Below are 13,403 nucleotides of genomic sequence, written 5' to 3'. Positions count from 1 at the left end.
TACACGTAGCTTTGGACACTTTTCTTCACCCTAATCATGGAACTTGGAAATGGTACTTGGAAAGTGGAGACGTACACTACTTTTACATAATTTTTATGTGGATGTGAGACACAGAAGTACTTCTGTTGTTAAACCTTTGCAGTCTGATGTACAGGTCCTTAAGAGGGTACAAAGGTGTCTCCACTTCTGAAAAAGCCTTTGTATTTCTAACAGTCTGAGTGATAATAAAAGACAGTAACTGAAGGACAAAGAGATTGCTCTGGAGTACAGGACAGCAGCAGTTCTCTCTTGCAGACCTGCTGTGTGCAGCATGTGAAGCTCGAGACCCTTGGCTGCCCCACGCTGTCACCTTCCTTCCTCCTGTGTTAAACTGCTCAGGGTGCCTGTGCCACGTTCCTGGGATGCCTGTTCCTGTCGCTGCTGCTGTAAGACTTGGGACAGCAGATGGAGCATTGATGTGCCAGCCATCTGCACCCCCTGTGTGCCAGTGTGACCCGGAGATGGCAAGGCACAGGGTCCAGCACCAATAGGAATCCTGGGAAGTGAGTTGTCCAGCAGATAACGGGGATCTCCAAGCCTCCCCAGCCTACTGAAGGAGGACTGGCCATGTGCTTGATCTGGCATCTGCATCAGATGAGAGTCATGCATTGGCATGGATTTAGCCTGAGATCGTAGTGGTTCTGTTCCAGTTTATTTGTGGGGTTTGTTTTCAGTTGCCAAAATGGTGTGTTTTTCATATGTCCCAGCAATTTCAGAATGATGGGAAACTTGCTGACCCTGAATTACTTTGACATCTGCTAAAAGTATTTGTGCAGCAGTCTTTCCTTCTGCACATCTGATATTTCTTCATTCTCCCTCTGTTGCAAATCCATCTCTGTAAATTTAATTTCTGTTAATTTAACTATATCCTTCAAGTATTCCAAAGGAGCATCCTTCCAAAAAACTCTAAAATGCATCAAGACACATGGGAAAAGGCAGTTTAAGTTATTAGAACAAAGCTGGTTAACGAGCTTATTGTTTTTGACTGAGATCACGTCTGCTAGAAACTATGAGACTGTTACTTAAGGGATTGTTCTTTGTTGTGTGGCTGTAACACTAAAACAAAACCAAATCTTTGTCTGTTGAAATGCTCTTCCTCCTCTATACTCAAAATCAGTAAAGGCTTAGTTGTATTGCTGTGTGTGGGTTTACATATTTAAAGATGTGGATTGATTAGAGGATGTGCACAAGAACAGGAAGGTGTAGAAAAGATAAGCTACAAATGAAGTTCTTAACATAAGGAAGAGGCTGTTGTATTGAGATATTGCAAGAGTTTGACTGAGGAGGTCTGTATATTGAATTTAAATTATAAAAAATTGTTTTAGTAGTCAATATTATCACTAAATGTGATGAAAATTTGAAATAAATATCCTGAAGATGCTATGGCATTTACATTGGCATTCTTTCCTTATTCTCTTTTCAAATTAATTTTGGATAAAAAAATTGTGAAGACGAAGCCCCACTGAATTCAGGTGTCACCTCTAGAAGCTTTCCAGAAGGGATCTTTGTAATTGTGTGGATGATGTTTCTGGGGGTTGCTGAAGTACAATTAAATACTAATCCTTAATATTGAAGGTGTGTCACAATCACAGGCACATCTACTGGTTTTTGTGTTTGAGGATTTTGTGGTGGATTTTTGGTCTTCGCCTTTCAAATGGTCAAAAAAACCCCTAACACTGACTTAGAACCAGTTGTTTCCAGCAGCATGGCTGTGAGACTGGAAGTCTCACATGCACATAGGCAATGCAGGCTCAGATATTTAAAAATGCCCACACTATTTTAATTGCTAGCAATCTGAGAAGAAGCATCTTTATCAGGTTTTCAACGTGAACTGCTGCATTTTGCTTCTCTTTTGCCGGTTGACTTGCTGACAGATGAATGGTTTCATCCTTGCTTTCCAAATTTCTGAACAAATTGATGCTTCAATGCAGGCAGTTAATTAGGAGGCTGCATCCTCCAAAGTGAAAGGAATAGTTAGGTTCTGATGCACTTGTTCAGGCTGGGCTTAGGATCACTGCAACAACTTGGTCTTGGAGATAGCATCTGATATATTTTGTTATGTATTATGCAACAGAAAATCTTGATATGAGCTTTAAGCCCAGGAGCTCCTTCAAGTTTTTGGCACAAAGGTGCGATGTCTTTGTACTCAGATGTTTTGCCTTTTGCCAAGCTGTCAGCACAGGTAAGGCATCCATAACTCAAGGAATAGTGCCTAAGTGCCTAGAGGGTGTGCCTAAATTTTTTTGTCTTTTTTTTGGTGATGGGTTGCTATAATTTTCTTGTTGCTCTTTGTTTACTGATACTGATTGAACATGCAGAGCAACATGTTGGCACTGTGTTTAAAGTGGAATAAAACTAGAAAACGCAAATCACGACTAGCATATTTTTATTAAATATTTCTAATCCAGGAGGCACTGGCTAATGTGCTTGTTCAATCACAAACGCACAGATCAGCAACTCGGAGACTGAGTTGTAAACTGAAACAAACATTAAAGGTTGGTCTCCACATACTTTTTAAAATTATGGTTTAGCCTCAGTTTTGCTACAGTAATCTCTAAAGAAGCAGTAAGTTCTTCTATATTATTTTCTTTTCTAGCAATTTTCCCCAGCCTCATTCTCCTGAATTATGTAACCTATATTTTAGCATAACAACTACTTTCCTGCTGTATTACTCTCTAGGGAACAATTTTGCATTAGCAGGGGGATGAACAAGATGACCTCTCAAGTCTTTTCCATCACCACTTGCTCTAATATGGTGCTGTAATATTTGACCTTGTTACCCAGCCTTTTCCCTTTTGTAACCCTTTGACTTTTACAGAAGAGAAGTCATAGCATTTTTTGGACATGCAGAAGTGCCCTCCTTTGAAGCTGTCAACCCAAAGTACTGTTTCCTGCACTTCAGAACTCAGAACTAAAGAGCATATTAGTGCCTTTTGCATTCAAGTGGAGAGGACCTATATCAATAAATCATTGTGGGGAAGTACACTATAGTGCCTGTTCCATGGCTGGAATAAGTAGGCTGAAGAGGCAGAGGCTCTTTATTTTGTTAATATGTTGGAAAGGCTGTAACTTTTGAATATGGCTTTTTATTTCAAGGAAGGAAGGAAGACTGAGCTGATTGAGCAGTTTGTTCTGTGTGCATAGACCTCCATAGTGTCCCCATGGGTTCAAAGTTATCAGTAGGCATCAGACTACATCAGATGTAACTATAAAGAGGAATTCTGTATTCTAGCTTACAAAATCAGAAAGGATACATGAGACAACTAATTTGAAACTGGAAATTAAAGCTGTGGTGATAACCAGATGGGATGTGGATTAAGAGCTGACTTACTGTCCCAGTCACAGTTTTTGGCTCATAGAGAGACGGAATGCTTTTTGTCACGCTGGCCTGCAATATTTTTCCCAGCCAGACCCTGAAAGCCAGTTCTAAAAAAGGTCTTTTGGCAATGAACACCCCATGCATTTTCTTTATCTCTCCGGCTACAGCTAATTTTAAAAGCCTGGGGGTCTTAATCATGGAAATTTGCAAACTATTCAAGTTTCTTGGAATCTTTTGCTTTCTGTTTAGTGAAGTGATTCTTTGTTGACACTGAGTTTTAATGTCCTACTCTCATTTTTACTTCATACATTAGGTAGAACCTGCTGTTGTGCTCTCCTGCTGTTGGGCTTTCCTGCTCATGTCCTTTCTTTCCACAGCAGCAGTCAAAGACAACTGACGCAGGTTTCTGCAGTAAAGTATTGGGGAAACAGTAGTGAGCAAAGACATATAAAACTAAGAAGAAAAGTACAAGCCATTTTTGTCAGGCAGCTTCACCCTGCTCTCAGCCCACATTGCCTTATATGTCCTTTCTTTTGATTATGAGCAAGCGGGGCCTTAATATGCTAATTTAGACATGGAAACAGTAAGAGGAAGTTTTGACACCATCAGTTTTTAGGATGTCTCGCATAATGCAGTGCAGCATACAGAGAGAGCCCCATCTTCCACAGCTTTAAATGCGGGAATCTAGCAGATGAAGATTAAGGTTTCCTTTTGCACTTAACTGTATAAACACTTGCTGCATTTTAACATCTCTCTTTAGTGTAAATCACTGGCATTTGTTTGCCATAATGTGTGCAGATAGCACAACAAATGTTCTTCCTATTTCCGTGTGGATGAGTGTGTAGAAGTAAAAGCATAATAATTTAGAGCTCTGTAAAGCGGAAACTCTGGCTAATGGTTTATCCATGACATGTAGTTTGCTTGAAACCAAGCAGATATGCAGAAGTTGGGTAGAAATGGTTGAGATCACTATATTCCTTTTATGCTACTAGAGGGGTTTTGGCTGAGGTAATTTTCTTCATAGTACCTAGTTTGGGAGAGACTTTTGGACTTTTGGACTGTTTTGGATTTCTGCTGAAGATGCTGTTGGTAATCTAGGGATGTGTTTGTTACTGCTCAGCAGCACTTTCTGCTTCTTGTACCACCCCATCAGTGAGGTGCTGGGGGTGCACAAAAAGGGACATTCCATGTCATATGGCATCATGCTCAGCATATAAAGCTGGGGAAAGAAGGAGGAAGGGGGGAACACTGGGAATGAAGGTGTTTGTCTTCCCAAGCCACTCATAGGCGTGATGGAGCCCTGCTTTCCTGGAGATGGCTGAACACCTGCCTGCCCATCAGAAGTGGTGAATGAATTCTGTGTTTGGCTTTGCTGTGTGGGTAGCTTTTTTCTTTACTATTAAACTATCTTTATCTCACCCACAGGTTTTGTCACTGTTACACTTCCCATTCTCTCCCTCATCCCGCTTGTGGGAGAGTGTCTGCCTGGAGCTTGGCTACCAGCTGGGGTTAAATCATTACAGTGGAGTACGATAAAGACTGGAAAGTCCCTTCTGCCAGATATCTGCATAAAACCCTCCTTTTAAATCTCATGGAATTATTTAGATGTTACTGTAGTTTATGCTGAACCTCCAGCACTGACAACACCTAGAACCAAGGGTAGGGGAGTCACCAGGACATTCAGAAATATGTTCAGAATGAAAAGGACCTGTTGTTGCATGTCTGTGATTGCTCATCCTCAGGGTCATCGTGCTTCTTCTTGATCTTACGGACTTTTCTTGTATATTACTCATTTACCACAATTGATTGAGTCTCATTTCACATCTCCTAGAAACACAGGAGGAAGAAGTGAGGGAGGACATTTGCACCTGCAGGAGCAGTTACATTTTTCAGTGGATTTAAATGTATAATCATTCTTGTGCTGATAGTCTTATGTTAATTCCCTTGTGAGAGAAGTTAAGACATTTGGCATTTCAGAGAAATAGTCAAAAAATATTAGCTCCAACCCATCTTCCTGGAGTGGGAGTTTTGCCATGTGTACTCTCCCCGTGGAAATCCAGGGACTCTTTCAGCTGAGTACTTTTTGCAGTGTCAGGAAAGCAGACTTCTACTTTCAAAGAAGCATAAAATCCCATGCGTGAGTGTATACAATTGCTCTGAAGTGCTGACCAAATTGGGTATTTTTCATTCCCAGGGGAGATCCTGCCCTGGAGTTCTCCCTGCTTGTCAGTCCAAACCCGCAGGCTCCCTGGGGTTTGCAGGTGGCTCTTTGCTCTCTTTACTTTGGGCCTCTGCCAACATGGCTTTAGGGTATGGGATAGGAAAGGGTGTCCAAGACTATTTTGTCTTTCCCTCCTCCCACTCCCCACCTGCAGGTCCTTTGCAGAGAAAGGGAATAAGGATGCAGGCTTGAAGCTGAGCTCTTCTCATATGCAGGCGTAATAGGATCCTTTCCCGACAAAGGATCCCCCTCTCCCAGTGGGGGCAAAGGACCCTGCTCGCTGAGGGGACCCACTGTCCCAGATAATTAGCTAAGCAGCTGCTGTGTGTCTGAATGAAAAGGAGAGTAGGGAGGTTTTTTCTCTGCTGGGGAGCTGGGGCAGCATTCCTTGGAGGCAGCCTGCACATTCCTCCAAAGCAGTCGGTGCTGACAATGATGTGGGCTCAGCTTCCCAAAATTTGTACGTGGCCACTTGCTTTGGCTAAGGTCCTTTATTGTGAGAAAGTTCCTTTTCTGTGCAAAGTGCTAACCATCAATCCTTGGATCAGTGGGAGAATATGTAGTTTGAGTTCACATGTGACATGTTCCACTAATTAATGCTTAACCGTTTATCCAAACAAAATAAGATCGAATTCAGAGGGAAAGAAAAGAAATTTGTAATATGCAAAACAAAGTAATCTCAGCAGAAGCAGCAATTGTGTTAATGTAATAGTGGGCAATATGCCTGTGAATGAATCCCTTCTTCGTGCATTTTCTAGGGGGTCTGGGAAGAAAAGGAGAGTGCCTTGTCTGGCCAACACATTTATGACTAGCTTTCGTGGACAAAAGCTAAACTAAGAGCCTATTCTTGGCACAGGACCAGGTCTTTTCTTAGAGAACTGCTTTAATTTGTTTGACATAAAGTGAAAGACTGGCACACTACGCTAATTAGTTTTATATACAGTTGTTTTATAGATCTGCAGCCCTGTATGTACCCGTGGGCCTACTCGAGTGAAGTCTGCCTGGCTGGTTCCTGATGCCTGTTCACAGAAGTGCACCCATTTGCCTGACTTGCTGCTGTGTTACTTAAATTTTTAGTTCTACAATTGTATACATTCATTCAGATAAAATAACATGCATTTAAAATGGGAATAGTTTAGTAATAAATTTAGAAGTGTGGCATGGGCATTCACAGAAAGAATGAATGACAAAATTTGTTACCATTATAAATACTTCTTTGTGTTCTTTCAAGTTTTTTTTCCCCATCAGTGCTGCTGGAAAGGTAGGCAGTTCATTTAAAATTGGAAAGCCTTTTAATTTTATTAACACTTCTTCCTAGTGAGCATTTTAAATAATATTTTATACTTTGTTGCAGGGAGAGGAATTAATTTTTTTAGTTTCTAAGTACTTGCTAATTGGCTAGTGGCTACTGGATGCCAGAGAATGTTGCTACTTCTGTCCAATGCCAGGTAAAAATGAAAGGCAGGAAATGTTTCAAATGTCATTTAAGTGGATCTGCACCAGGTATCCTGCTAATGTAATCAAATGTGGAGTTAATCTCCCTTTTATGTTTTTGTAAGGAAAGGAGCTTCATCTTGAAATTATGGTTTAAAGAAAAGAAGCATGGATGGGAGACATGGAGGTCATTCAGGCAGCAGCAAGTGAAGCAGAGCAACTCCCATTTGTGCTCAGCCAGATGTTCACAAGCCTTTGCCAACAGCTCAAAAGGCTGATGCTGTATAAATTACTATATCCCAGGGACTAATTCAATGGGTGTGATGGAAGAGGAAGGGAGGAGGATGGTACCCTGTCGGTCAGAGGTCAGGTGTAACACATGGGACTGAACCAAGCAATGTTTAGCCCGTTCCACTTTTTCTTTTATTACTGTGGATTGAAAACACTTTTTTTTTTTCCTCATAGAAGACAGAAGAAAAGTCAGTACTTTATTTAAGAATATAAGGACAAATTACTATTTTCTTTAAAAAGCTTCTTTTCCCATGTAATCAAAAGAGGTGAAAACCAGTGAAATTTTAGCCTCTGACAATTATCTTTGAAAATATAAAATCCATTTGAAAGCTGCAAGTTGTCTGATAAAATATTTTTAAAGGCTTCTTTTCCTTTCTGAAAACATGTTGATTTCAAACCAAACTGCCTTCCCTCCACTGCTACATTTGTACCAAATTCACCTATATTAATCCCTTTTTACTTAGCCCGAGTTATTTTCCACAAAACTAAAAACAAGCAAAAAATACAGAGTAACAAATAATATTTTTCTTTTATATCATAATGGCTTCTCTTAACCAAAAATAGCCAAAATAGCCACTTGCAGGTTGCTACCTGTCACACGTCTGGCTCTACCAAAAGTCTGGATATCTGTGATTCTCTGCCTCTAGAAATAAGTGCTGAGCTAAGGAAATCTCTCTGTCTTTCAAGGGTGTACACCTCCCTGCTATGATGTGGAGGATAATTTAATAAATGTGACTCTTAGTTCTTGCAGTAAATAAAACTCAGGCCCATACCAGTACCTGGTTTTCTATCAGTTTCAAAAGAGTTGACTCTGATTTTGAATGTTGGAGCTTGGCAGACCTGATGCTTTTCAATTTCTTTGGATATCTTACAGTCTACAGATTAAAAACAGGGTTTCAAGGTTACTGGTGTACTAACTCTATCCCAAACAGTGTTGCTGTGTCAGTGGGAAGCCCATGGAGGGGCAAAGTGACTTTTCTTACATAAAATAAGGAAATAAGCAGTGCCCTCTAGTGTTAGTTAACGTCAGCGAGAACCACAAGGAGAATTTTCTGTCATCTGTGTATATGCAATTAAAAGTATTTTACAGCTGCGAATGCAGCTCTATGTTTCTTGAAGAAAAGTTGTAAAAGTGGCTGCAATAGTGTCACTTATCAGGACACAGCTGTCAAAGCCACTGTCATTATAGGCAGATGAAGTCTATGTGTCAGATATCACAAACTCCCTGACCTACAAACTCACTTTATCTTACCTTGAAGTATATGAATGTACATTGTCTCCAGCCTGCACCTGGCCTGGAGAAGGACAGGAAATGTGTTTTACCAAAGGGCCAGAGAAGTTTCAGGGAGAGGTGTTGCAGCACATGTTCCTGCTTGAAATGCAGAAGTTTGTTTGCTGGTGTAAAGCAGTCTTGGTGTACATATTCAAGCTTATCTGACACCTACTAACAAAGCAGTGAACTTGTGAGTCTTTTGGACTGTCCTTGGAGCATCTCCCAATTTTCTGGGTTTGGTGATAGTAGCAGGCTAGACTCCTATTTCAAAGCTGTAGAAATCATTTCTTTCCATTATAGACAGCTCTGCCAGGGTGGTACTATGGGAATTAGTCACCTCTGTGCTTTAACATGGAAAGTTATTTCTCGGTCTGCTTCATAGGGCAACACTTTAAACTGCTTATGTCAAACAAGCATTAACAAGCATTTGCTATCTAGTTTCTGAATCATCTGCAGTGTGAAAACTTTGTAAGCACATGTGGATTTTCCTCTCTCTTGCTCTTTTTTTTTAAATTTTGTTTTTCTACCATGGGAAAAGAGCTTGGAACTGATTTTTGCCTTTCAGTTTCTTCTGATGCATTTTTGTAGCCTCACTTGCCATCTAGAGCTTTCAGGATGAGCCTGAGGTCCCTGGGGTGCTAAAGCTACTATTAGCAAGTGGAAATTCTCTAAGGCCTTGAGAGCATCTTAGCAAGTGTCCCCCAGCAGTAGTCTGAAAAACAGCACACACAATGAAAGTACAAGCTTTTTTAAGGGTCCATGCAGTACCTTGGCTTACACAAGCTTTTCCTCCCCTGGGTGAGGTTAATCCTGGACTGAGGTTTTCTAAACCAATATGTCATGTGATGTAGCATTGCCACCTCACTTTCCTCCTTGGGTTATGGTCAGTGAATTTTTCTGGTGGCTGCCAACACTGTTATAAGTGGGTGTCAAGACTTAGGCAGAGAGTGTGTCGCCCATGTGTAAGAGTAACAGGTGACGATGCTGTGGACTTGTATCTTTGAACTGATTGAACAAGATCAACTCTGCATGAGGAGGTACGTGCGAGTGTACATTGTCTCTAGTAGAAGATGTCAGAAGTGAGATGACTTAACTGGACTGTCACTCCTCAGATGGATTGGCAACCCACCTCAAACATTTGTGACATGTGCCATAACTGTTGTCAAACTTGATACTTGCAGTAGTTGTTGATTCTTAGCTCTAATGATAGAGCCCTTTTTGAGCTCCAGTCAGTAACTTCTGTCCTCCTTGCTACAGACAAGCGGGGAGAGCATTGTTTGTGCTGACTGCCAAGGATGAGGTTATGCTCTGTGAAAACACCAAGGAGAAAAAATGTTCAGCATTGTTCCTCTGAGATGTACCAAAAATCTTCACGCACCAGTGAAACAGCCAGCATTATGGTATCATAACAATGGTTTGTTAGGACTTCACCCCAGGCTGGGATGATGATTTCTGTTTAAGACCAAGACCAACAGATGGCATTTGTTAGGACATTGATATTTATGTACAAAGTTGCCAGGACTTTAAGAATTGGTGCCTCTCTTAATTAAGATGATAATGCACTGCCTTGTTTGGAGACATTCTGCTCATAATGATGCTGGTGAATTATGAATAGAGGGAAATTAGTAATAACAAATGCCAGATGGAGGTGACTTTTAAAAAGAAATATTTTCTGTAATGTGGCATGTAAAGTTGACAGACCGGGTCTTAGAAGATCTTTATTATTCTTTAGGCTTTCCTGACAAAATTACTCTTTATCCTGCCAAGAAATGTGGTCCCACATGCCAGTGCGTTTTTAAGTGAGAGTAATTAAAGTGTGCCTCTAAGTTTATGGCTTGAAGTGAAATCTGTTCCTCCAATGTTTTGTCAAGAATCTATGAAAGTGCAAGAAAGGAGACAACTTATAAAAACAAGAGTTTTGCCAGTTCTGTACATTCTGCCTTTGAAATCATAGGCAATTAGGGATGAACAAAAACCATTTTCAAAGTTTAAAAAAAATAGTGTTAGTTCTGCTGACACTTTGTTTGGTGTTTTTCCTTTGGTTGAAGATGACTGTTGGAATAAGAAATGTTTTTTTTCTAAAATTAACCCCGCCTTCCTTGACTGAAGTAAAAAATTGTCACTGAGTTATAAATGCATTGAATCCTCAAATACTACTTCCTTTTTTGCAACTTCCTGACAGGGAAATTTAATTTGGTTTTGTAGTGTAAAGTAGTAATTGAAAGAGAAATGGACAAAGGAAAGTAAGATACAAAATGTTGGGGTTCGATATTTAATTTTCCTGTAAGATTATTAGCATTCCATGGGCATTCCAGCTTTGATCTCAGGACCTGCTGACCACTCCAGGCCACTACTCCGCCGATTGCAGAGAGGGTGCTTTCATGGTGATTTGTGGATGAGGCAAGTGTGTCATCTGAGGTGACCATGAAGATTTGATTTTCCTTTGTCATTGCTCTTGGCTTATAGTAGTGTAATAAAATTAAATTTAGGACTGTAGATGTTTTGCATAAAGTCTCTTTCTATCAAATACACCAAGTATAGTAGACCAGGAAGGTTTGAAGAGCTCACCTTCTGCTTTATCCCTGCACAGTCACAAATTTGCAACAACAGACTTGAGAGGCACAGTCCAAGACTTCTTCCAAAAGCACAAACATTGTAGCAGGGTTCAGAAGGATATCAGAGTTGCTTTTGTCTTTAAATTATTTCTGTGAGAATGCATTAGTAGGGGAATAAATGAAGTAATACATTTCAGTATTGGATGATGAAAAGAAGGCTTCTGGTTCATTTAGAAAAAGGTCAAGATCAGTTTTCAGGAGAATAAAACACTGTTTTGAATTATGCTAAGAACAGACTGTCCGACTATTTCTGGTATTAACGTTCATTGCTATTGGAGAAAGGATTTAACAATAGAAAGATGAGAACATGAGAAAAGAATGTCTAGAGGGAAGGCAGTCAAGGATGGGATTCAGTGGCTCCAGCTTTGATAACAAAGGCAAAGAGTGGTCTCAGACAAGTCTTTTGAGATTAATCTGGTACTTTCAGTAAACCCTAAATTTACTTAATACAGAAAGAACAGTATTTTTAAGCATTTAAAAAACTCCAGAGACAATTGTTTCTCACTGATCTTGTTGAAGATATTCTGAATTTACCTGAAAGATGCCATCTTGGTTATAGACAACTAAATCATGGTTTACATGCACATTTAATGAATAAGTCCTGTATCTATATTTTAAAAAGCTAATTTTAAGAGAAGTCTGCCTAACGGGAAATGGTTGCTATGATTCTTTCAAAACTGTACTACATTCTTGCTGTGTTATCATTTTTGTTTATGCTGAAGTTTTTTCTGTTGTTTTATTTTGTTTTCCCAGAAAAACTTTACAATTCCAGTGGACGGGAACTGAGACGGGCACTTTTTTCCTTGAAACAAATATTTCAGGTGAGCAAATAATAGCTGTCTATTCTGTGATTTGAACTTTGAACATGAATTTAATTTTTCTTTTTAATTTAGTTTAGAGAATAACTTGCAGTTTCTGGCAAAAGAGATTTTTAAGACGTCATTTGTAATTTGGAATTGGCCAATTCCTTTTTAGAGTCTTTTGTTTTTGTGATCTGAAACCCTTCCCATGTTCCTTCAGTCTGTCAGAAGGATGAGATGTGGCATAATGGCAGAGTGAGGAGTGTAAACCTGCCAGAAAGGGAGACAAGAAAATTGGAACTCTTGGGTGGAAATATAGACTGCTCTTTAGACAGTGGAATATCTTGGTATTGGGAAGAATAGTAGGGGAACTTGAACAGGTGAGCCAGGGAAACCATGAGTTAGGGTGATGGCCTGGTGTTGGCCTAATAATGGACAAATAGTCTGGGTTTAAGCCATATCAAAAACTGAAAAGACTTGTGGGAGACATGCAACTATTCTGATGAGGAACCAAAATGTACTGGGAGATGTCTGAATTTAGACTCAGTTTAGAGGAAAATATTTACTGATAAGCCAGAAAGATACTGCATAAGAGCTGAGGAGGATATGGTAGTGACTGATCATTTTAAGGAAAAGCATGGATTTGAATGTGAATGTTGATTATGGAGGAAATCTGAAATCTGGAGAATTTGAGGTCCTGTGGGGAAGTAGACGATGTGATAGACAAGTGGTGTGGTGCCACTTCATTTGCTTTTAATTAAAATCTTGGATTTCAGATTGGTTTCACTGGATAAGGAGAAGGCTTGGGCAAACTGCAGGATTGTGAGGAAACTTGTTGGAAAGAAGAGGTCAGAAAAAGTGAAAAAAACCCTCCCATCTGTGTGAATTAGAGCATGCTCTCAATGCAATTCTAAAATAGAATTCATTTGAGACATTCCATTTTCAGTAAATATAAGTGAGAACAATAAGAGGAGCACTTATTTACTAATGGATCCAAATGGAGGATGAAAACCTATAATCCTTTTTTTAGCTATAATAGATAGGTGGAAAGATTTTAAACTCTTGGTTTAACATTTTTGCCTTGTTTTAAATAGACATTTATTCTAAGAAGAATAAAAACATTTAAGAAATCTGTAAGACTGCAGAATTGAAAATTTTCTAAACATAGAATCCTATTTATCAGTTTCAAATTCAAATTTAGAGAATTCCAGAATTAAAATTTTGTAAACAATAGGAGTGAGTGCTGAAGGGTGGACCATTTAATGTTAAATCTCAGTAGTTGAAGATGTGTTCTGGGTCAGAAAAATGTCCCTGATTTTTGAAATTTTTGGACAAAGAAAGGAGTTCCAGTTCAAAACAGTCTGGTCATCTCATGAGTGAAGATTGGGAAAATCACTGTCTTCAAGAAACA

At 39.6% G+C, this 13,403-nt stretch overlaps 1 protein-coding gene across 11 annotated transcripts in view; it reads left to right on the top strand.

Moving 5' to 3' along the window:
* The window catches only part of FHOD3 (formin homology 2 domain containing 3), a 372,220-nt gene that overhangs the window by 161,679 nt on the left and 197,138 nt on the right, over positions 1-13,403 (top strand). For all 11 annotated transcript variants that reach the window (XM_039698711.1, XM_039698710.1, XM_039698704.1 and 8 more), the window contains exon 4: positions 11,946-12,013. In XM_039698711.1, the coding sequence (XP_039554645.1) occupies positions 11,946-12,013 (68 nt within the window). The remainder of the gene's footprint in view (positions 1-11,945; positions 12,014-13,403) is intronic.

The sequence above is a fragment of the Passer montanus genome, unplaced genomic scaffold, assembly GCF_014805655.1.
Source record: "Passer montanus isolate IOZ18808 unplaced genomic scaffold, ASM1480565v1 scaffold129, whole genome shotgun sequence".
In the NCBI taxonomy this organism is placed as follows: domain Eukaryota; kingdom Metazoa; phylum Chordata; class Aves; order Passeriformes; family Passeridae; genus Passer; species Passer montanus.
The sequence above is the reverse complement of the archived record's forward strand: the minus strand, read 5'-3'. Positions and strand labels throughout refer to the sequence as shown.